Source organism: Dermacentor variabilis, chromosome 6, assembly GCF_050947875.1.
Source record: "Dermacentor variabilis isolate Ectoservices chromosome 6, ASM5094787v1, whole genome shotgun sequence".
NCBI classification, from domain to species: Eukaryota; Metazoa; Arthropoda; class Arachnida; order Ixodida; family Ixodidae; genus Dermacentor; species Dermacentor variabilis.
In genome coordinates, this window is record NC_134573.1 from 65,304,782 (window position 1) to 65,328,744 (window position 23,963).

The 23,963-nt window shown below is 46.7% G+C and overlaps 1 protein-coding gene across 2 annotated transcripts in view; it reads left to right on the forward strand.

The window, feature by feature from the left end:
• Nucleotides 1–23,963, forward strand: part of PolZ1 (DNA polymerase zeta catalytic subunit) — a 187,922-nt gene that overhangs the window by 70,946 nt on the left and 93,013 nt on the right. For both annotated transcript variants that reach the window (XM_075695099.1, XM_075695098.1), the window contains 5 exons: nucleotides 2,280–2,366; nucleotides 4,988–5,072; nucleotides 8,983–8,996; nucleotides 9,064–9,126; nucleotides 9,517–9,677. In XM_075695099.1, coding sequence (XP_075551214.1) covers nucleotides 2,280–2,366; nucleotides 4,988–5,072; nucleotides 8,983–8,996; nucleotides 9,064–9,126; nucleotides 9,517–9,677 — 410 coding nt within the window. The remainder of the gene's footprint in view (nucleotides 1–2,279; nucleotides 2,367–4,987; nucleotides 5,073–8,982; nucleotides 8,997–9,063; nucleotides 9,127–9,516; nucleotides 9,678–23,963) is intronic.

Below are 23,963 nucleotides of genomic sequence, written 5' to 3' on the forward strand. Positions count from 1 at the left end.
TGTATTGTCCAAGACATGGTGCGTATGACATGTTTCTGTATCTGCAGTTGCATCTGGTGCATGCAGTTAGCAAAAGTGTAACCTTGAAGATCAGCTTTTGTTATCTAGAGAGAGCCGTCGCCGGGGCCAGGATTTGGAACCTCCTATTGCAATAAAATTTGCAGGCACAACTTGAAATCAACTAGCGCAAGACAGGAGTAATTGGAGATTGCTAGAAGAGGTCTTCGTCCTGCAGTGAACATAAAGATAGGCTAATGATTGCATTATAAATACAAAAGATTCTCTGTGCATGTGGACAGACACTTGTTTGCTTCATGTGTATAGGAAAATATAATTGCCAAAAAATTTAAAAAAGATACTTCATAAATAAATAAAAGCACAAGGGCTTCTAAAGCCATAAGCACGTAGACAGTCCATCCACTACCCATTATTCTCATGGTTTCTGAATGATCCCAGCGCCAGATCTCCCTCTTGTAATTTTAGCATGAAACTCTTATTTCACAAGCATTCTGCATAGTTGCATTTTCAGATGCTCTTGACAGGTGCATTCATTTAGATGTATTGCTCTAGTTAGAAACGAAAATAACAACTCAAAAGCCATACCATTATGCCTGTTTAAAGGCAGTGTTGTTTGATGATGAAAGAAAAAGGGCGACTGCATCGATCCATCATTTCTGGTTTGAAACAGTTTTAACGAAATGAACGTAAATGGCACATTATTCATGACGTGAGCTTTAATTTTCATTGCTGTAATGTGCGCTGAGTGCCAATTGTGTCCAGGTGCTTCTGCTTTGTGCCTGCCTTGTTTGTTCTTGGTGCCGTTGCATTGAATTCTGAAACAATGCACCAACATTGAGTTACTGTATATGCTTCCACAGGGAGCAGAGTTGTGTGTTGGTCTTCAGTTTGCTGCCTCGCACTTCCATTTGCTAAGTGCACTCACATGACTCAATAAGCACTCATGCAGTCTTGAGAAGCTATCACTAAGGCGCAGATATAGTCAACTACCAGATTTTATGAACGGCTGACTTTTCGCACGTGCCCCATAATTCGGACGCCTTCACGGCGCCACCATGTACTCCATAGAGACAATGCATAACAACGCCTGAAATTTCGGATGCAACAGCCCTTCGACGTCCGATTTTCTGGACATTTTGCTAATACTGTAGCTTCAAAACAGCATTATTGAAGCCACCACCTCCGCCATTTTGATTATATCACCGCTTCGAACAGGCATTCTTGCACGCAGCTCTGCTGGCAGCCGTAGCCACCACCACGGCAACACTAGGCCTAGCTGCTTCGATGTTCGCTATCAAGCTTCTACCTGTTCGGTGCTGTGTTTTTCATTGAAATAATTCGCCGCTGTCAGCAATGGTGCTGACTTCTCATTTGTAATCCTCGCCAATGGCTTCGAAGCTCTGAAAGCACGACGCGTTGCGTTATGCCGGTTTTCGAAAGTCATCTTCGCCTCTATACAGCAGTTACGCGGTGAAGCATACACAGAGTGGGAAGGGGCAATTGTCATGGGACAGTCTGTATTCCTTAATTATACACTCGTGCACCCGCCGTATCCTGTCACAGTACGAGCATGAATACACCTAATAAGTGTACTGGCAGGCCTTTAAAGGTATTTTGGATGTGCCTGTGGTGACTGCAGCCTTTGGGGTCAGTAAAAGGCACATATTCATTTTTAGGGCTGCTCGATTTTCAGGACGTTTTTGTGCCCCTAGGGAGTTGGATTGGACGTTGCCTGTAGATATACTAGTTGCTAATAGCAGTGCCACAGCATCACAGCATTTTGATGCATTCTTCGCCGACCCATGTCCAGATGACTACTTCCAAAATTAGTCTGTCTTGATTTTTGTTCTTTCTTTTGTACTTGTTGAGATTGATTGGCATGTATTTTGACAGATGTCAAAGGATCCTGGCTAAGCAGTGTCTCTGCACGTGTAATGGGAGATTTTTATACGTTCAGAAGAAATCGAGCTGCCACCCTTGCAGAGTTGTGTTTTGTTTGTCTCGCAGCTAAAGGGTGTTGACCATGCCAGTAGTGGGAGTTGACCATGATTGCTGATGTTGTGACAAGCTTGGCTCCTGCGAACATGACGTGGCTTTCCCTCAAAACTTTGGCTCGTCCTGCATGCAAGATGGTGGACCTCTGTGCAGTTGTGCTCCCTCTGGGAGTAAACACAGTAACTCTACACCAGTGAGCCTGCTTGTCTTTGTTGATGCTGTTTAACGTGTTGGGTCACAGCATGTTGTTGTCGCTGGTTGTGCAGAGGCACTGAACCCGGGACTGGCAGCTCTATGGCAAGAAGAAGAGGACCGCCGGCAGGAGCCAGTCTCGTGGGCACCCCTCTCGCTCGGTATGTTGTTGAAAGATTGAGTAAAGAAGCCAACTGCAACAATGTTTTACTTTGGCTGAATTCGTTATGAATTACTAGTTTGTGCTTTTGAAACGATACTGGTGAAACTGCAGAGGTGGTCATTGTCATTTTTTTCTTTTTCTTTTTTCTTTTTGCTGACAGCCTTTACATGGCACCTAAGCAAGTGATGTGGTCACCTGGTGGTGTGCGGGTGTTATGCAAATCCCAGAACATGGCCTCCGTGATTTTGGCTTTCGAGATTGGACACACAACCAATCTCGAAAGTCATGCCCAGAAGTCAATGTCACAGGTCCTGTATCATTTCTGGCGAGTGGAAATTGTTTTTTTTTTTAGTTTCTGTATCAAACACATAAATTTTTAAAATCTTTCATGATGCATTCACTCTTATTTCAAGCATAAAATTTTTTGTTGGGAGGGATCTATATCTAAGCTGTCTGAAGTTAGGATTGTTATGCAATCCGAAATTTCATTGTATATTTAGCCTCCTTTTAAGAAGGGGTTTTAGCTCATGACCAACTCTCTATTACACATTTCAAGCACATATCAAATGGAGAAAGGCTTGCAGATCGCTGTGCAGATCTGAATTAAATTCATTACATTTACCTGACAAACATTCATTAAGGGAAAATCCTTAGACGGCTCATGGGATGAAAAATCCAATGTTCAGGGTTACCCCGTCCAGCGTTATGGCATCAAAATTTATGGCACCAAAATTCAGAAAGAGTCGAACCCTCGACCTTTGGTAGGAGTCGAACCCACTACCTCTGGTGTTAATAGGGTGAATCAGGTCATTAATTCTTTCATACGAAAGCGTGAAGCCGAGGTAAAGAAAAAGTGTCAGCGTGACCTGTGGTGTTAAATAAGGCAAACTAATTGAGGCACAGTTAATTATTATAATTAAGGCCCTAGAACCCATGACCTTTGGTGGGAGTCGAACCTGCTTCCCTTCCAAGGGAAGGGAAGCGTAGCAGGGGGCGACAGAAAGTTAGGTGGGCAGATGAGATTAGGAAGTTTGGAGGGACAACATGGCCACAATTAGTACATGACCGGGGTAGTTGGAGAAGTATGGGAGAGGCCTTTGCCCTGCAGTGGGCGTAACCAGGCTGATGATGATGATGATGAACCCACTTGGTGATTTGGGCGAACCGGTGATATCTCCAAGTTGGATTCCAATTGACATCATGAAGTATGATAGTGGAACCCACTACCTTTGGTGTTCATTTAGGTAAAGTTAATACATGGTTAATTAATATATAGTTAATTAAAACACTCAACCCTGGGACGTTTGGTGTTAATCACAGTGGAGTTCATTAAATCACAGTTAATTAAGATAGTTAATTAAGGCACTTGAACCCACAACCTTTGGTGGGAGAAAACAAGTAATAGGAAGTAACAACGCATTAGAATGAAAATGTCAAGTAATGCAATGAAAGTTTCATAAGTGGGCTGGCTTTCACGTTCATCGTCTTTAGCATATGCTAAACCTGAAAGAAAAGTGAAAAAATGAAGTGTCAGTTTTATACAACTCTAGCACTGCTGCACCAAAAATGGAGTGTGCAATTGTGCAAACTTTATCTACAGCTGTAAAATAAAAGAACTGATCCCCTCGCTTCTTATTCTTTTTCTTGATTTATACATGAGGCTGTCTTTACAGACTCAACCGCATGCATGTGATATTTAAGTGATAGTGATGAGTGACGATGATAATCAACAAGTTCAGCTGCCGCAGAGGGTGATCTGTTACTATTGCTTGTTGCATCACCAGCTTTTGGCAGCCTAGAAATTTTGCTTGTTGCCTGGAAATCTGCACAGCGGCTTCCACTGGTTAGCATGATTGCATAACAACATGGAAGCACTCAGGCTGCCTATTTCGGTCCAAATTTGCCCTTACTGCTTGGGCCCCTTTGTGACAGCAAGAAATAAATGGCAAAAATCAGCCTGTGCTTAGTTTCATGTTGCACCGAGGACAAAGTAATAACAATCTTTTGTTGTTAGTAGTGAGATTAGCAGTTTTGTTTGGTGCTGTTAGGCCTGAGACACAATTGAGCTGTGTAAGTTTTGATTTCCACCTACCAGATGGTGCCATAGCATCTAACGTTGGTGATGTGGAATGCTCTTTCACTGTACTCATGTGCAGTATGAAATGATGGTATATTAAAGCTGTATCTAGTGCACCCTAGTTGAAAGCACCGATCTTGTGGCACATTTGAAGTTTTTTTACAGGTGTGCGATTGTAGGCAATTGGATAACCATGTAAATTTTTCGGTACCTGTTATCATAATTTTGTGTCAATGTGATTGTGCCACATCATGCTATGGCAGGGTCCACTTATCGCTTTGCTTGTTGCCATTGCTTGAGTATCGAATACGTGTTGTCGCTGCTCAAGTTTGCGAATAGGATATGTTCACAGCTAACTGAAAAATTGTTGCATTGCTTACCTCAGTTTCGCACAAGACTTCTTCAGAACATCTTGGTGTAGAATAGTGCATTAAAGAAGGGTGGTGGAAGCTAACTTGGAATCATCCACTGCACTGCACTCTCGTGGCTAAAATGCAGTTTTCAGACATTGACCCAATCAGTGCCTTGCACTAATCACGCAGAGGAGGTTGGCTTCCCCCCTGCCGAGAGCGAGCGGTTCTACCTGGCCAGACTCGACAAGCTGCTTACCAGGCCAGCCGTCGATGAGTGAGTGTCACTTGCTGCATCGAGCTTAGCTGATTGATTTGTGCTGTTGCACCCTAATGCACTTTTTAAAGGCGGTTGTGGTGTTGTTGTCAAATTTTTGTTGTCAAATGTAGACCATGTTCTCTCTGTCTAGGTGTTTTAGCTTCTGTATACCGCATCAACACTAAACGGACGTGCTGCACTAACATGCGCCATAAATTCTTCGCAAGTGCAGTTCTTTTTCACTGTCTGCTACACTCAGGCTTAGAAGTCTTAGAGGCTTCATTTGGCCTGGCATACTGTATAGTTGCAATCGTTGGGGTTCAGAAAATGATTATTTAAAAGCGGGTACAGTCATCTGTTGGAACAGAGAAGCCACCTTGTTCTGAAGGACAGATCAGTTGCGAAAGTGGTACTCAATTTTCAGATTGGTAATACTTAAAAGAAATACTATTGACTTCTGGTAATTCGACCCTGACGGGACTGACGAAATTGATCAAATTATCCGACGGGTCGAATTAAACAAGATGCTGAAAAGAAAACTGCAAAGCACACCACTGATTCGTTTGGCAGCGGTTGCTCGATTCTTACACGCCGTCAATTCAAATGCGTGCCCACTTTCTATGTGTACAAAGTAGAAAACTAACACACATCCTATTTTTTAGCAAGAAAAATAGGCAAAAGTCTAATATGTGTTGCACCAAGGTGGCCGGCTTTCTAAAGCCAGCTTTGCCACATGGTTATTTTTTGAAGTCAGCTTTCCCTCAATACAGCAGTGTTGTGCGGTAAAGCATATGAACACAGTTCTCGTTTCGTATTCGATTATACTGCGCAGGCAGTTTCCTGCGAAACTTTCTCGAAAAAAAAAGAAAGAAACGTGTTAGAATCTGGTAAATACCATAATCAGACATTGTGAGTTACCATTCATCATTGAAAATTTTGCTACGGAAGGCCGCAAATAGGCATTTCCGACGGGAGGCTGCGCGTGTAAAATACATTCACTGTTTCTTAAACTCCGCTAAAACGTGCTGCTGCTAAAGCAATCATTATTGGAGTCACCATAGGGGTCACACACATGCATGCTGACTGGTCATGTTCAAATTATTTGGCAAAGGCCACTTTTAGGATTGAAATAGCGAAAAGTTAGGCCCATAGAAATGCATAGGCGTCAGCTGGGACCTTCGTTTGTGTTCAAATTAACAAAAAAATTGAATTAACTTGAGTCGAAAATGTAAGTCTACAGTTACTGTACTACGAATTTGATTCTGGGTGTCTGACATATAAATGACTTTGTATTCTGGGTGCCTGACATATAAATGACTTTGTACTTGCTGAATGCTTCAGGCAAGAATGTATTCTGTTGATGCAAGTTCTTGGTTAGATTGCAGGGCAACTGTCATGAAATTAATTTATAAAGCAACTCCTGCAATTTATTTAGTTGCGCAGGTCTCAGCAGTTTTGTACATTCCTATGCACACCAAATTATGTGAGCGAGAGTCACACCGACGGCAAGGTGCCTCAATGATAGGCTCCATGAGCCATAGAGTTTCCTACAAAAATTACTAGAGGGAACTCTGGCGCTGCAGTCGTTGTCCTACCATGGGAATGATAGGAAGTACAGTCGCCGACCGTTTATTCGGACCTCACGGGGACTGCAGAAATGTCCGAATAAACAGGTGTCCGAAAAAGCAGATTAAGGAAAAAAAAATGAAATCCTTTATTTCCACGCGCTTATTCGGGCTCGGCAGTAGGCTTGAAGAAATCGTGAAGGCCCCATTGCACGCTGTTCTGTTTACGCGCAGTCAGATAAGCCTGAATCTCGGAGAGGGTCGTACGGTCACTATAGGTGGCTGAAAGCACAGTCACTGTTTGTGCATGCTCCGCATGCGACGGCAGCGTAGCACATTGTGCGTCATCTTCCGACGTACATCATCATCGTCCGGCGGTGCAGCAGAAACCTGACGAATGATCTCGCCGTCGTTGAGTTCTGCACATGTCAGTACTGCAGTGTCAGCACCTGGGAAACTGTCAAATGAGACGGTGTCCGGAATCGCAATGCAACCACTGCGCAGGTCTCGGCAGAACATTTCCCGCGTCAGTAGGGAGCACATCGGAAGGCGACAAATCTTAGGCCTCCCGGCACCCGCTTGCCGGCATTCCCCAGCGAAGTCTGCGCAGGCACTGTCGGCGCCATTAGACACTTGAGGCGATGATTCCGTACGCCACGTTGGATCACCGAAACCTCGACACAGCACACAAAGCAAGCACCACCGTGCCGACACCAGTCGCACAAACGGAAAACATAGCCTTCTCGCAGCGTCGTGCGCGAAGAAACAAATCAGCTGCTGGATTGTCTTGACATGGCTTACTAAGCTGAAACTGGAACTGCTGTAGAGCCACTCTATCGAACCTGGCAGAAACGATGATGATGAGCGGGGATTTCCAGTAGCGCCACTTCGTGGGGCAGCAAGGAGGCTCTGTTCAAAACAAAAATGGCGTTCAGCAAGTCGAACTATGTGCCGGTCATAGTCGGTGCATGAAGCTCTCGATCGAGTTGGCTCAAGGAGTGTCCGAAAAATCAGACGAGAGGTTGCAACGTGTCCGAACTTTCGGCAGTTGTTATACATTATGGTCTATGGGGGGAATGGCGGTGCTGCGAAGCTGACCGAATAATCGGGCATGTCCGAATTTTCGGAGTCCCGAAAATCGGTCGGTGACTGTACATGGATTTGTCTGATCTTCGTGCTTGTGGATTCAGACGTTCTTGTGGCTTTGTATATTAAGCTATATAAATCTTATTGTCGTGTATTTTAGCGCAATCTATATTCTTCGAAATGCAGAAGACGCCATGAACGCGTACAATTGCTATGAATTGCAGCGATTGAGCTTGTCCAGGCGGCCAAATCGAAACTTACCAAGCATCTCAAGGCACTGGCATGCCCGCAATAAATTCATCAGGGCATTGCACTCGCTTGTCGATACATGCGTCCGTGGCTTAATGGTTTCAATATCAGGCTTCCGTGCTAGAGTACCTGTGTTCGAATCCTGCCGTCGGGCAATTTTAATGATGTTTATTCAATAATTTATTACGCAATACACTGTTGAACATGACGAGTTTACAAAGTCAGCAAGCCGTTTGAAGCCTAAAGGATGAAGTTTAGACAAATCCATGTACTTCCCATAATTCCCATGCTGGGACAACCGCTCCCATTGCAGCTCCCATAGACACTAGCGCCAGAGTTCCCTCTAGTAATTTTTGTAGGAAGCTCTATGCCATGAGCATGGTCACAAAGTGCACAAATTAATGCAAGGACACCTAGGGATTAACTGCCATGAGTTCAGTTGCTTCGTTTTGGCCAAAAGATTATGGAGGTAACCACAATTTATTGCTTGGGGAACCACTGTAGTTGTGTTGCTTTGAGGGCACTTTTGCAAAATCATGTTAAATTGCATTGGACATGTGGTTGCAGTCATTTTCTCGATTTACTTGGCTGTCCTGAATTTTCATATTTTCACGCATTGCTTAGTTGCAGCTCTTTGCATCTTGGTTCTGTAAACAGTCGAGCATGTGTATCATACCAACGGTATGAAATAATGTGCATCTACAGAATAAGTTCCAGTTAGGAATTTACAATGATGTCTCTCCTTTCACACTTCTTGTCTAACTTTGTGTGCCCCGCCGTGATAACGTATTCCTGAAAGCAATCAACAGAGGATGGGATGCATGCATTGTCTCCGATTCCTTTTGCTGCTGTGCTTTTGCCGGTGCAGTGAACGGCTAGGTGTCCGCTGCAGCAAGCACTGTGTGCGAGTGTGTGTTTTTTCTGTGACCTCTGTGTGTTTCTGAAGGGTAGGCTCAAAAACCCAGGGGGTGCATAGCCAAGCTGCTGGTGTAATGGTGTGGCACACGTTTTTTTCTTTGGTTTTGCAGGCAGGAGCTAACGGGTAGGTGGGCATGTTGGTGGCCTGCAGAGCGCACACTTCCCTTTCTCATCCCTTCTCTTGGCCTTAGGCACCGCCAAGCCGTCCAGAAAGAAGCACCACTCCAGGCTGCTGGACACCTCCCACGGGATCTGTTGAGTGTTCTCTCCACACATTTATTTTAGAGTCCCAGTGCAATACACTGTCTTGACTTTATGTCACGTTCCCTTTTGAGTTGTTCCATGCATTGTATCTGTTACTGTGCTTTTTTTGTGTGTGCTTCTTATGCTTTTCTGGCGGGTACAGACACCATTGAATTTGTAGTGTAGTGTGCCACACTAAAGGTGCCAAACTGTCTCTGGGGCAAGAATCCAATAAAATAAGATTTAAATAATATTGTGAATGAAGTCGATTGGAAGTTAGCATGCTTGTCTTTATGTTGTCTTCTTGTTCCTGTACAGTTTAGTGCTAGTCGTTAGCATAAAATGTGTGCGGTACTGTAGAATTGCGAGATGGCTCTGCTTGTGACTCGTAACGTGCGCAGTGGACAGTCAGGATGAGGCACTGGCCGAGGCACTGGCGCAGGCGGCATCCAGCTGGCACCAGGGTGCAGGCGAGGAGGAGGACAGCATCCTGGGTAGCCTGCCAGCACTTGACAATGTGGTCGACGAGGAGGACGACAATGACGTTGAGGACATGTCCCAGGTACGGCTTCGTGGGGACGGACCTCGTGGAACTGAAATTATAGAGGTCATGCTGAGTTGGTCTTGATTACTTTACTGGCTATGCGCTAAGGACTAAGAGCCCCCAGTGCATGGTTGATCACATTATCGTGCCCTCACCTACATCCCCTCCCCCTCCTCCTAACGCGGGCTTCATTCTCTTTTCCCTCGCACCCACAGCAAACGGCATGTGAGGCATACTGTAATGCACTGGGACTTCATACTTAACCTAGGCTTTTTCAGTGCAAACCAAGTGACGGTTTTGGTATTGCGTGCTGCACTGCACAATTGATCCGGTGCTATTATTGGCGAGAACTTGGAGTGGCGCCCTCTTGCGAGTGATGTCACGGTCGGGTCATTGCTTGCTCTGGCTCGCTTGGCTGCCATGTGCGCTTGTTCCCTTCGTGTATACTTGGAGTATGGGTGGCTCGAGCCGTACTGTAAAAACCCGTGTACAGTAGAACCCCGCTGTTACGTTCCTCACTGCTGCGTTTTCCCGGCTGCTACATCGTTTTCATCCGGTCCCGGCATAGCTTCCATAGGATTCAATGTATAAGGAACCCCGCTGTTACGTCGTAGCTGTGAAAACGTTCCCGCATGATACGTCGCAACTTACCCCCGTATTCAGAAATGCAACTTAACTTGAAGCTCATGCTTGACTTGATATAAGTGACGCCTGGCGCGAACGCGCCGAAGACGCTCATTGCGTTTCTTCTAGTGCGTTGACGACAGGCGTCGTTTAAATCAAGTCAAGCAAGGGCTTCAAATTGAGATGCATTTCTGAATACGGGGGTTAGCACCCCGAACCCGCCTGGGCTGAAGTAGGCAACGCGCCCCAACCGCCATTTTGGCTTTTGACGAGTTTTGGCTGGGCTTGGCCGGGCTTGGCTATGGAACTGGCTGCAAAAAGCCGCACGCCAGTTCGAGAGGCCGCACTAAGTGGCCATTCGTGAAAAATGCTCTCACTATCATCACTGTGATTAGAGTCACCGCATGGTTGTTGGACGGGTCGACTCACGGAGGAAGGAAACTCGGGAGAGGCCCTCACGTCACTCTTTGTGAATCAAAAGTGAAACCGGAACTTGGCGTTGCTCCGCCTACCGGGACAGCTCTCCTCTCTTGTTTACATTTCTCCCACGCCGCGCCGCGCGCAACCGGGCTGCTCGGACGCGCGCGCTCCGCAGCAATACTAAACAGTCGTTAGCAGGTTAGCATGATTACGCCAAAGAGGGCAAAATTTCCCGCGGATATTCCTTCGTCCGTTGCCATTCCCGTGGCGCGGTGACGACGAGGAGCACGAGCCGCATGATGCCGGGCAGTGGCCAAATCCTAGCTTTGGAGAAGCCGTCGCGGCTCTAGACCTCCTCTGCAGGTACGTCGCACCTCACAGCGACGCTGACAGCAATGCGGCCTTCCAGGCTATTGAGAAACGTGTGGCGATTTATACCGAGCGAAAGAAACGGCAAGCCATCATTCTAGGCTTTTTTAAGTCCTAAGCGCACTCTGTGGAAATAAATTGTCTATAGTTGAAGCTGCCCTTTTTTTTCATTCATTTTCGGAGCTTTCCTCACTGTTGCGTTTTCCCGGCTGTTACGTTTTTTTCCCCCGGTCCGGTGAAAAACGTATGAACGGGGTTCCACTGTATAATACGAGGTTCTTTTTTCCTATTATTAGCGTTCCAAATTTTCGCTTCGTACTATATGCGGATCCGAACAAAAATTTCAGTCAGAAATTTAGGCTGAAGTTTTGATTTTGTTCTTGCTGCGTGGCTACGGCTTGGCTTCCTTTTTGCTGCGTGGCTACAGCTTGGTTTCGTTATTGCTACGTGACTACAGCATCGTTTCTTTATTGCTGAGTGTGCACCTTGGCAGCATACATGCAAACCATGCTTAGCGAAGTGCATCTTTTTATTCCGCATTGAAGGACCAAGATGTCCAGACCACGAAAACAGTACTTGGCTGCTTTCAAGAGGAAGGTTATTTTAGCCGCACAGGACATTGGCAACAGTGCGGCCGGGAGGCAGTTTGATGCTAACAAGGCAAGCATTCGCAGATGGCGTCGACAGAAGGAAGCCCTTTTCGTGTGCAGTGGAACGCGAAGAAGCTTTCGCGGCCCGAAGAGTGGGTCATTCCCAGAAATCGAACTCGCCCTGACGGAGTTCGTATGCCAACAGCGAGCTGCGCATATAAGTATGAGCGTGGAGCTTATGCAGGCAAAAGCTAAGGAGCTTGCAAGAGGAAAAGGGCTACCAAGCTCCTCCTTCAAAGCTAGCAAGCACTGGATTTATCGCTGCATGTGCCGTGCTGGTTTTTCCTTACGCTGCCAAACTTCGATTTCACAAAAGCTGCCCAAATCGTTCGAAGAGCTGCTTGTGGCTTTCCAGCGCCATGCTATTTCATTGCGCAAGTCCAAGAACTTCCAGCTAGGGCAAATTGGCAATGCTGACCAAACGCTGGTTTATCTGGACATGCCATCGCCCCTCACCGTGCACAAAAAGGGCTCAAATAAGTTTATGTCCGGTCCACCGGCAACGACAAAACGCGAGTTACGGTGATGTTGTTGTGCGCGGCAGACGGACGCAAGCTCCCACCCTATGTCATCTTCAAGCACAAGACAATGCCTAAAGGTGAGGAGCTGCCAAAAAATGTGGTTGTGAGACGCCATGAGAAAGGCTGGATGAATGATAATCTTGTGCCCAACTGGATAAAGTCCGTCTGGTGTAGATAGCCCGGCGCACTGTTGTCGTTCCCATCCATCCTCGTGCTGGACGCATTTCGTTGCCATTTGGCTGACTCACTGAAGAGGCTGTTGCGCGAATCCGGCCCTGAACTCGTCTTTATCCCCGGGTGGGATGACGTCTCAGCTGCAGCCTTTAGATGTTTGCGTGAACAAGCCGTTCAAGGATGCAGTCAAGTGGTGTTACGCAGATTGGATGCGCTCAGGGCTTCACCAGCCATGCTATGCAAGTGGATTGTGGACGCATGGGGCAGCATACCAGAAGACGTTGTGCGTCGCGCATTCAAGAAGTGAGGCATCTCGAACATGGCTCGATGGCACAGAGGGTGAGTGCCTCTGGGAAGATATGTCCGACAAGGAAGTATCCGAAGAGAGCGCAGCTGAGGAAGACAGCGATTGATTGAAGTGCGGAGTGCAACTTAAATGTTTTCCTCGAGTTTTCCTAACTTGTATTATATGCGGATAAATCTTTTTTTTTTCCATTTCGCGTGCCAAAAATTTCACCTCATACTATATGCGGGTTTGTATTATACGCTGGTTTTTACTGTACCTATTGAAGGGTATGTCGGCTTCTTTCTGCTGCCATGCCTGAACCACAGTTCCTTCTTCAAAATCGCATGAGCCGAGAAAAGCTGTGTAACGTTGAAGGGGTCTACTGGTTTTGCAACGCATATATGTGCCGTGTCTGTCCATAAATTTTGCCTAAAAAGAATGTCTGCAAATTCAACATGCGAAGTTGTGTATGATGCTTCGCTAAACACTTAACAATCCCTTAGTACAGTCGAGCCCACATATAATGGCCCCACTTAAGATGAACTTTCGCTTAAAATGAACGAGACCCATGCGACTGCCAGAATATACATTGTTTCAATGGCATAAGATTGCATGTATAACGAACGTCTTTGAGCCGTGCTGCTCGGTTACAGTGAACGGACGGCGTAAACCCGGTGCCGTGATGCGAGATAACGACGACCTCCGACCCCTTTGCATGCGCGGTCTCTTTTCCCAAGCCTTCTCACAGGCCAACTATCCGTTTCGTGCCCTGCTACCTTCTGCCTGCCGTCACACGCTGCCCACGACTGTCGGCGTGTGAGGTCACCCTGCCGCCCATCCTCGCAAGTCTGCTCCCCTCTCCTCACTCTTTCTTGCAACTTCCTCGCTGTTTCAACGGGCGTGCTATGGCGCCACCTAAAGTTCAGAAGCTTTGTTTCCTGGCCGTTACCGTAAAGCAGGCCTCTCCACATGCCTCCACGCTTCCTTGCTTCCGCGCGTCGTTCTAGTTGGACTCGAGTTGTATCCAGTATGGAGGACGAGAATGTTGTGCCTGCAGCACTGACGAAACGAAAAGCGCTGGACATGGCAACGAAGCGAGCAATTTTGACGGAATTGTCTCAAGGTGCTGAACACTGTGAGTTGATGAAGAAGTTCAACATGTCGAAATAAACCATATCGACAATTCTAAAGAGCAAGTAAAAGATCGCTAGCTCTTAAACCGACTCAACGAACGAAAAGTGCCTGCGGACGGCCACCTATGCAGACGTAGAGGACACGCTGCTCAAGTGGTTTGTCGACGCACAGACTCGCAATATGCTGATAAGTGGACCAATGAAGCTGGGCAAAGCCAAAAACTTTGTATTCCTGCTAGATTTTCCTGACTTGTGCCCAGGCAATGGCTGGCTACATCGATTCAAAGTGCGGCATGGGATTGTTTTTAAATTGATTGTCAGCAAACCTGTTTGGGTAAGTGACCTTCTCTGTGCTAATATGAATGGCAGCGACCAGTGCGTGCCCTTTGGCAGCAGAAAATCAAAGAAGCTGCATTGCGTTTGCAGCTATGTACTGTATAGTGCGGAATATAGGGCGAGGTTTTTTCCAAGAAATATTACTAAAAGTTCACCCCTCGACTTATATACCGGCCCTTGGCACAACATGAATAGTCATCTGGCAACATGTACGATTGCAGACCTTTTGGCATTCGCATCGTTATCGCCTCCTTGGTGACCGATGTGGCCCAACTCGCGGGCTCCGCACGGTTCTTTATTCTATGGCGCGGTGCACCCGGAGCTCGAAGACAGGGTGGCGGATTTCGTCCGCAAGCATCGGGCCAGATCTTTGCCAGTGACAGCAGAACTCATCCGCATCAAAGCTATTGAGATCACCTGAGAATCCGGACTGCCCAAGGAACAATTCAAGGGCTCCATTTATTGGGTTCGTCGCTTCATGCGACGCAAGGGATTCGCACTTCGACGGTGCACATCAATCTGCCAGAAGCTGCCAGAGGCATACGAGGACAAGCTGGTCGAATTCCAGTGCTATGTTATCCGTCTCCGGCAGCAGGATGGCTACATGTTGGGACAGATCGGTAACGCTGATGAAACGCGGGTGTGGTTCGACATGCCTTCGCCCACCACAGTGTGCGAATGCGGTGCAAAAGAAGTCAAGCTTCTTTCTACGGGGAACGAGCATTCGCGCGTCACGGTGATGCTCGCGTGTACTGCAGACGGCAGAAAGCTGCCCCTATACATAATATTCAAGAGGAAGACGCTGCCGAAAGAGGCTTTCCCGCAGGATGTCGTTCGCGTGAATGAAGAGGGCTATATGGATGAGGCCCTCATGCTCAATTGGATTAAGACCGTCTGGAATCGGCGACCTGGTACACTCCTGCGGTGTCCGAGCATGCTCGTCTTGGATGCCTTTCGTGGGCGCTTGACCGCAGGTGTGAAGCAGGCACTCAGCGACGGGAGGACGGAACTCGCCGTCATTCCGGGAGGCATGATGTCAACACTTCAGCCACTGGACATCGCGCTCAACAAGCCCTTTAAAGACTGTGTCCATGAACAATATAATCAGTAGAGGGCTGGCGACAACCCGACGACCCCAACCAGCCGGCTGCGCAGGCCGCCTCTCGCCACTGTGGCCACATGGGTGTCGCAGGCTTGGCGCTCGCTGCCCGACGATATGGTGATGCGGGCATTCAAGAAGTGTTGCATTAGCAACTCCTTGGACGGCAACGAGGATGACATCTTGCGGGACGCAGCCAGTGAAAAGCAGTCGTCTTCGGACGAGAGTTCAGACAGCTCAAACGAATGAGCAGGTGACGAGTCTGGCGGCACCACTAAATAAAACGAAGTTTTGTGCCGTATAATTTTTATGTTGACTTTATTGCTTCAATGTAAGGGGGTTGACCTATGTTCCGCCTTGACCTATATTACGCATTATACGGTACCTGTGTGCTACAGGCGCAATACTAAATCGTGGGTGACGCGCAATTTATTTGCGGAGTTGCTAGGCAAGTTTGACCGCGACATGCAGAGGCACGGCAGGCGCGTGCTGCTTGTGCTTGACCACTGCTCAGCGCACCGCGTGTGAACTTCTCTGACGGCAGTTATTCCACTCTTCCTGCTGCCCAGTACCACTTCGAAAGTGTAGCCGCTTGGTTTGGGCATAATATCCGCATTTAAGGCATCATATGGGCGCTGCATTGTGGAGCACTTGCTCATCGCTTTTGACCGCCTGGTCGCCAACTTGCCACTTCGAGTTTCACTGTATTCAGCCGTTGAGATGGTGAAGGTGGCCTGGGCGGAGGTGACGGCCGCTTGCATGTGAAACTGTTTCCGCAAGGCCGGCTTCGTTGACGCAGTGCTTATGTGGAGCCTGATGCTTCCGAAGATGATTACTCCGATGGAATTTGTAGCAGCGCGTCGTCGACTCTGACGTGGGGGGCCACGACATTGGTTGGGATGACTTTATTTCTGCTGATGAACACGCTGATATTGCGGAACCGTGCACAGATGAGGGCATTGTTTGTGAAGTGTGGGCGGGGAGCAATGCGGAGGAATCAGATGACGATGAAACTTTGGAGCCAGCACCCATAATCGCACCTGTAGCAACGGGCTACATAGAGGGCCTCAGGCCACTTGTCCATGCCATAGGCCTCGGCGAAGAACACGCTTCTGCTTTAAATAAACTGGAGAGTGCCCTCATCGGAGCTGCACTGCAGAAACAGATGAGCATCACGGACTTCTTTGTAAAGAAATAAATTTTGTCTTTTTACTAGCCACTCTTTTTGAAGCTGTGCTCCACTTACTACGAACTTTGGGATATAACTAACAGACGTCGCGTGATGCTCAGGTTTGTTATAAGTGGGGTTGACTGTACTTAGCTATGAGATACATTGCATATTACATGGAAGAAAAATCTTGGTATTTAGGGTCAACATGTTATCCGTTTTAGAAAGACGCTGCCCGGTGAAGCTGTCATGGGGCTTAGAAAAGGAAAATTCAAGCACCTTCTGCCTCACCATGTCTCAATCCGGCATTGTTTAATTATACAACCGGAGAGCTATTGGCTTTGTCAATACATAAAAGAGAACCTCGCAAACCTTCACAAGGAAGGCACTACGTACAAGCCTTACATATTTCACTTGATTTTTTATGCTTCGGCTTCTTTCCGGCTGCAGCTATATGGACCAAAAGGCATATTTCACTAAAATATTTGGGCCGAGCAGCCTGTGTCAGTTCGCAAAACAGATTGGACATGTATATTCCTCAAGCAACACATACCAGTAAATTGCTCAAGTGAGTTGAACGTGTAGCACAAAAAAGGGAATCTATATTGGTATATTCCTTTTCGTGTTCTGCAAACATAAGTAAACCTCAATTAGCTTTACTTCAAATTACCGCCACTTAAAATAAACGAGTGAAGAACCGCATAATTTTGAGAAGCAGTTAAACATGCAAGTGGAGCTGGTAGAATCTAAACTGCAGTGTTAGTTAAGTCCTCGTGTTACTGCCGAGTGCTTATGTAAAGAAATGCAAAAATTCGATATTATACCATGAACTACTCGTCCTGAGCAAACCTGTTTTAGTGGATTAAAATCAAGGTAACCATTGTTGAAGTCATATATAACGAGCGTTTGTGACATACTTGTTGCACCGTGGCAGGTATGGTATCATAACTGATTCTTATATGCTATGTTTTTGTGGTTGTCAATCTGCCCATGAAAAACCCGCAGTGGGCTGGTCTGCACTCCTTCGGCTAGCAGTGCAGCATTGCCTTAGAGAACTGTATTGTCCTGTAAGAAATAAGCTGTTTGAATAAATTTTCGCAAACGAAGACGCCCTAAAAATATATTCCAGACGACTGCCATAAGTATACAGTCGCCGACTGATTTTCCGGACTCCAAAAATTCGGACATGCTCGATTATTTGGTCTGCTTCGTGGCACCACCATTCTCCCCGTAGACCATAATGTATAACGACTGCCGAAAGTTTGGACACCTTGCAACCTCTCGTCTGATTTTTCAGACACTCCTTGAGCCAACTCGATTGAGAGCACCATGCACCGACTCTGACCGGTGCATGGTTCAACTTGCTGAGCGCCATTTTTGTTTTGAAGGAGCCTCCTTGCTGCCCCACGAAGTGGCGCTACTGCAAATCCCTGCTCATCATAATCGTTTCTGCGTGGTTCGATAGAGTGCAGCAGTTCCGGTTTCAGCTTAGTAAGCCATGTCAAGACAATCTAGTAGCTGATTTGTTTCTTCGCGCACGACGCTGCGAGTAGGCCACGTTTTTCGTTTGTGCGACTGGTGTCGGCATGGTGGTGTTTCTTTTATGTGCTGTGTTGAAGTTCCGGTGATCCAACGCGGCATACGGAAACATCACGTCAAATGTTTAATGGCGCCAACTTTGCCCACGCAGACTGCGCTGGGGAATGCCGGCAAGCGGGTGCCTTCCGATGTGCTCCCTACTGACGCAGAAAATGTTATACCAAGACCTGCGAGTGGTAGCATTGCGATTCCGGACACCGTCTCATTTGACAGTTTCACAGGAGCTGACACTGCTGTACTGACATGCACAGAACTCGATGCGAGATCATTTTTCAGGTTTCTGCTGCACCGACGGACGATGACTCTGAATGACGCACCATGTGCTACGCTGCTGTTGCATGCGGAGCGTGTACAAGCAGTGACTGTGCTTTCAGCTGCCTATAGGGACCGTACGACCCTCTCCGAAATTCAGGCTTATCTGATTGCGCGTAAACGGAACAGCGTGCAACGGCGCATTCACGATTTTTTCAAGCCTACTGCCGAGCCCGAATAATAGTGTGGAAATAAAGGATTTCATTTTTTTTTTCTTAATCTGCTTTTTTGGACACCTGTTTATTTGGACATTTCTGCAGTTCCCGTGAGGTCCGAATAAACGGTCGGCGACTGTACAAGCACAGGGGACGAGAGCGAACAAACGGAAACACTGCAGAAGGTGCCCAGACACCGCCCGAACTGCGACAGACGACAGGCGCAAGTCCGTGCCCTGACGTCAAGCAAGCGGTGCTCACAGTGCCCCTGTTGTTCGTTCTCGGGGCTAATATTTAAAGGGCCCCTCACCGGGTCTGGTGATTTTCAGCGGACAAGTGCAGCGCACACAATGAGTGCAAACACTCGTGTCTGCAAAGTATTACACCGCTACATGCTGTGATAACTGCTGAAATTTCACACCAAATGCCGTCTGCCCTTATCCTCGTGGCTGTCACACTCACAGCTGGAGAGTCGATGTCATTTGCTCAAATGTGCCTATGAAATTCGTAGTGCTGTGACGTCACTCACATCGACTCGTGGCTTTAAGAATTATTCAAGGCAACAGCAGTTATATGTTTGGTCTGTTGCTTCAATAAACTAATGAAAGTTTAGACAAATAATAAAACCTACACATTGAATGTCTGCGTGTCTCTCTTTTACTTCGTACTTTAGCAAGAGAGGTGTACTTCCATTTTGTCTGTTTGTTCCTATGTCGTGCAGTCGCGCATGCAGAGAACGAAACTATGTCATTTTCTACCGTGTTCCAGTGCACGATGATGCCCTTTTACCTGCTCGTATCTACCTCAATGTTTATGTGGCGCCGACTTATACTGCTAGTCTGGTGCCAGCGGTACAGTGGCGTGGTGTGTCGCAGTAAGGATCCATAAGCCAGGCCAGCCTCTCCAAATTTGCATTCACTGAGGAATCCATTTTGCAGAAGCAGCCAAAAAGCAACGCAGGTGTTCTTGTGCACAGCTTGTATGATTGTGCAGAGAGTGAAATGAAACACGCAACAGTTTGGGGGGCGGGCTCATGCACTAGACTGTCACCGGAAGTGCGCTATGCAGAAAAGACAAGTGAAAAAAACAAAAACAAAACAAGGCGGGGACCATGATATGTATGTGATGCAAATCTCCAGCTTTGGTGTGGAAGAACTCGGGGCAGAACTTTGCTTGCGGAGGCTAGTCGGGGGGGGCAAGTGGCAGGAGTGTCTATTTTGGCACTGAAGCACGCATCCTAAAATCATGGGTTCGTGACACTCTTAACATTTATATATCTGCTAATAATGTATAAACTTTAGCAATTCTTGTGGTACAGCATCCCCAAGAAGGCATGTAACAATTTTAAGCATATAACGAAAATTTGCTTGCGGCTTGGTTGAAGGGCTCTTAGTTTGTTGGGTTCTCACCCATGCTCTTGGGACAAGAATGACAACACAGTGGTGCAAACAATCACAAGGGCATTTATTGCACCTTTCATAGACTAATGCCTGCTAGCTGAGTTGCTATCCACAAAACATGCCGATGGGCGCGCGACAAATCGTGGAAGTCCGACTCACCGCGACCGGACAGCGAGCGAATATGTTCGCCCGTTGCTGGACACCAACGCCTGGTCATTCACGCGTACGGTCATGCGCACGGTGGCGCGTTCGAACGATCGTGTTCATCCATTCTGGGATAGGCCTTGCAAGAGGTCTCGCAGAAGCATGGATCGGCACATGTGCAGAACGTCCACACTGCTTGCTGACCCCAAGCCAAAGAGGAAGAGCCTTCTCCTTTTTGCGCAGAAGTAAACCTGCCGTTAGGTGGCGTTAGCAGAGCAACGCTCGCGCCATCTCTCGTACTACCCTGCAAGCATACCGACCGCCGCATAAAGCCACGCGGCGAAGCCTGATTATAGTAGACAGGACCTATGCAAGAAAAAACATCAGAGGACGCGTGAGAGTCGCGCATCCCGACAAGTTCAAACCCCATTTTATCCAAATAAATTTCTGGTCTCCTTGGAGTTGCGTGAACCATTTCGCCTGTCACAGTTGTCACTGTATGAGCTATCCATGAAGACATTGCTGCTTGCTCACTGCCCATGCTTGGCTTTTTTCCATAGATTCCGCTGCCACACGCCACGTATGTAGAATTGCGCGCGCAGAAGAGACGCTGATGCTGAGAAAACCACCTACAATGAAAAAGCTCCATGTTGCCTATAAAGCATGATGTTTCTTTTTGTATGTTTTTTTTTTCACATTCCTTGCTGTATACGCCACAACTGTCTTGCCCGAAGTGGACACCTGAACTGTTCTAAAGCGCAAGTGCATGTAAACAGGGTGTCTACCAACCGGGAAAGCCGGGAATTCTCAGGTATATTGAGTAGTCCAGAAATACTCAGGGAAAACTCAGAGAATTTGTGCTTCTATCAGGAAAAACCAGCTGTAAATTTATTAAAAGGGAACGAAAGTCGCGGTAATTCTGCGCGAGTAACAGAGAGGAATTGCAATAAGTCGTCTTTGACGCCATGTCATTGGCTGGAGGAGTTGCCAGTGTACAGTCAAGGATTGACTTTCCGGATGCCCGATAATTCAGACGGCTTTGTGGCACCACCCACAGAGTCAACGTATATGAATGTCTCTGAAAACGTATCTGAAATTTTGGACGCAAGAACTGTTCACCGTCCGATTTTCCGGACTTTTTGCCATGACTGCAGGTTGAAACGGCATTAATCAAAGCCACCACCGCTGCCGTTTTGATTACCTCGCCCGCTTGAACCGAAACTCTCGTGCGCAGATGTGCTGGCATCCGTAGCCACCACTGTGGCAACTGTCTGGCTGCTGTCAGGAATAGCACCGACTCTGCCTTTGTAGTCCTCGCAATTGGCTTCGAAGCTCGGAAAGCAGGACGTGTTTCCAAAAGTCAGCTTCGCTTCAATACAAAAATGTTATACGGTGAAGCTTAAGCGTGGGAAGGGCAATTGTCATGGGACACAGTATGTATTCCTTAATTATACAGGCGGGTTCACGCCATCTCCTGTCATAGTACGAGCACTGATATACCTAATAAGTGTACTGCCAGGCCTTCGGAGCTGTTGCAGATGTGCCTGTGGCGACTTGAGCTCTTAAGGGCAGTAAATGACATGCATCATTTTTTCCAACTGCTCAATTTTTCGGACGTTTTCGTGGCCTCTAAAGAGTCGAAAAATTAGATATTGACTGCACAACTGACCAAGAGGTTGCTTCAAGTGGTCTGTGGGGCAAACGTGCAATAGAACGAGGATGAGAACACAAAGGACCTACGCATTGAGGAATGAGTGGGAAAGGAAGTGCGCCGCTGCTTCTTTGAAGGAGCTTGAGCTCAAAAAACGAAGTGTTGGCTGATGCCGAGATGCAGGTATCCCTCATCCAAACCAAAACAAACTCTAAAGCAGTGAAAAACAACACTGAGGTGTTGTGCGCAGGCTGAGAGTATGTCGGGACAGTTGAGGTTGACTTACCAACTGTTGCGAGAAAATCTCACTTGTGACAAAGTTTGGGTCTCACAACAGTGAGCTTGCCATCAGTTGATAGAAATGCCTCATATTCGAAAATATTTGCTTTTATATGCATCTCCTTTTTATTCGTATTTGAGAATGTTCGACTCTGTTTGCAATGGGTTTATGACTTTTTTTGAAGATATTTTACTCGCTGTGCATTTTACTAGCCCCTCCCTTCTGTTTTCTTTTGGAACAAAATAAATGCTACTCCTTACTAGTCAAGCTGGATTAAGTTTTCTTTTTATTTTTAACATGATTGCTAGATTGTGACAGCATCGGGTGACATGGTGCCAGCCCGTCTTGCGACATGGTGTTAGCCCGTCTTGACATAAAACAAATTTCTGGGTCACTGAGGGAAAACCTGGAAACTCGGGGAACTTGGAAATGTCAACTTGGTAGACACCCTTGTAAACGACACTGTCTGGAAAGTGCCACTGTGTGGCATCCCCACGAGCATGGAGGGTACATTTCCCTGGACGCGTAGCTGGTATGCCCACAGAAAGAAGCATGAAAGAAAGAAGAGGTGTGTGCAGAAAGAAGGGCGAAAGAAGGAATGCATACGTCTCTGTTGCTAGGGGACACTTGTTTGGGTAGAGTATGCACTTGCAAAACCTGATGCGTGGTCGCCTCTGCAATAAAGTCCCCTCCCAGTGTTTTTTCCTCCGGTGTTGTCTCAGGTTTTCCGAACCCATGTGCCGCAGCATCCGCATTTCGCACCTTGTCGTCTGCTAGCCTACTGTTCCGGCGGCTGTAAAGGATACGCAAAAATCTAAGAATCCCCAGATTTTGGAATATTAGTTCGCAGTACAGAGGCGTTGTTAACATGATACGGGAAGTGAATAATGATCATTATTCTAAAAAGTTCGGTATTCTGAAGTGTACTCAAATATTTTTACTTTGAAACTGTAAGCACTCAGCAAGGGATTTCTGAAAAGTTCATAAATGTGGTGTTCATAGTAACGAGGTTTCATTGTAATGCCCACCCATAATATTGTTAGGGTTATATCTCAACTCTTCAGTAGTAGAAGACACTTGCTCTGGACGCGCGAGGTAAGTGCGTCTGCAGCACTGTGGCACTTGATTTATTTATTTCAGGAGTACTGCTAGCCTCGATAGGGCCATAAGCAGGAGTGGGTAATACACTTAAAAAGAAATTGTGTGAAACATTACACCTAGTGTAAGCTGAGGCATGAAACAGTGTAACAAGTGCACAGAAAACAGCGGATCCTATACATCTGAAACAACGAAAAGTCACACAATTTGCAAAAGGAAAATATAAAATAAAATAAAAAATAAATAAATATAATTGCGCGTGCATTTGAGCGATAAAGAACATAACAGACATTGGGGACACGGCACACGTTGCAACAGTGAACTGCATGACAAACGGCTATCAGTATCGGCTGAAAAGTGTAGCTAATGCTTGAAATAAGATAGTGATACAAAAAGGAGTACAAGCGCTCGTAAGATGGCCTACCAAGTGTGGATATAGATGAATGCACATCAATACATTCAACTGCTTTTGCGGGCAACCGATTCCATTCTTTAATGGTGTGTGCAAGGAACAAGCTTTTTGAACACATTTGTGTTTTACTAGTGTACTCTCCCAGTTCTGTTGAATGCCGGGAGCACGTGAAGTGCCACGTGATTGACTCAATGCATTTTTATCTTTGTCTATGCCTAACTTTCCACAGTAAATCAAAAACATGTATTTGAGTCTGTCATTATGCTGTTGCATCTGTAATAACTCAATATTTGCCTGCTTTAATACGTGCCAGCTGTACGAATTGTATGCAAACCTGATTGCTTTTCTTTTGACACTTTCACGTTTCCTAATGTTAACTTGACTATAGGAATCTTAAACCACTGAGGAATATTCGAGGAAGGCGCGAATAAATGTTTTGTATGCAGTTAACCTTATTTCTGGTGTGGACCTTC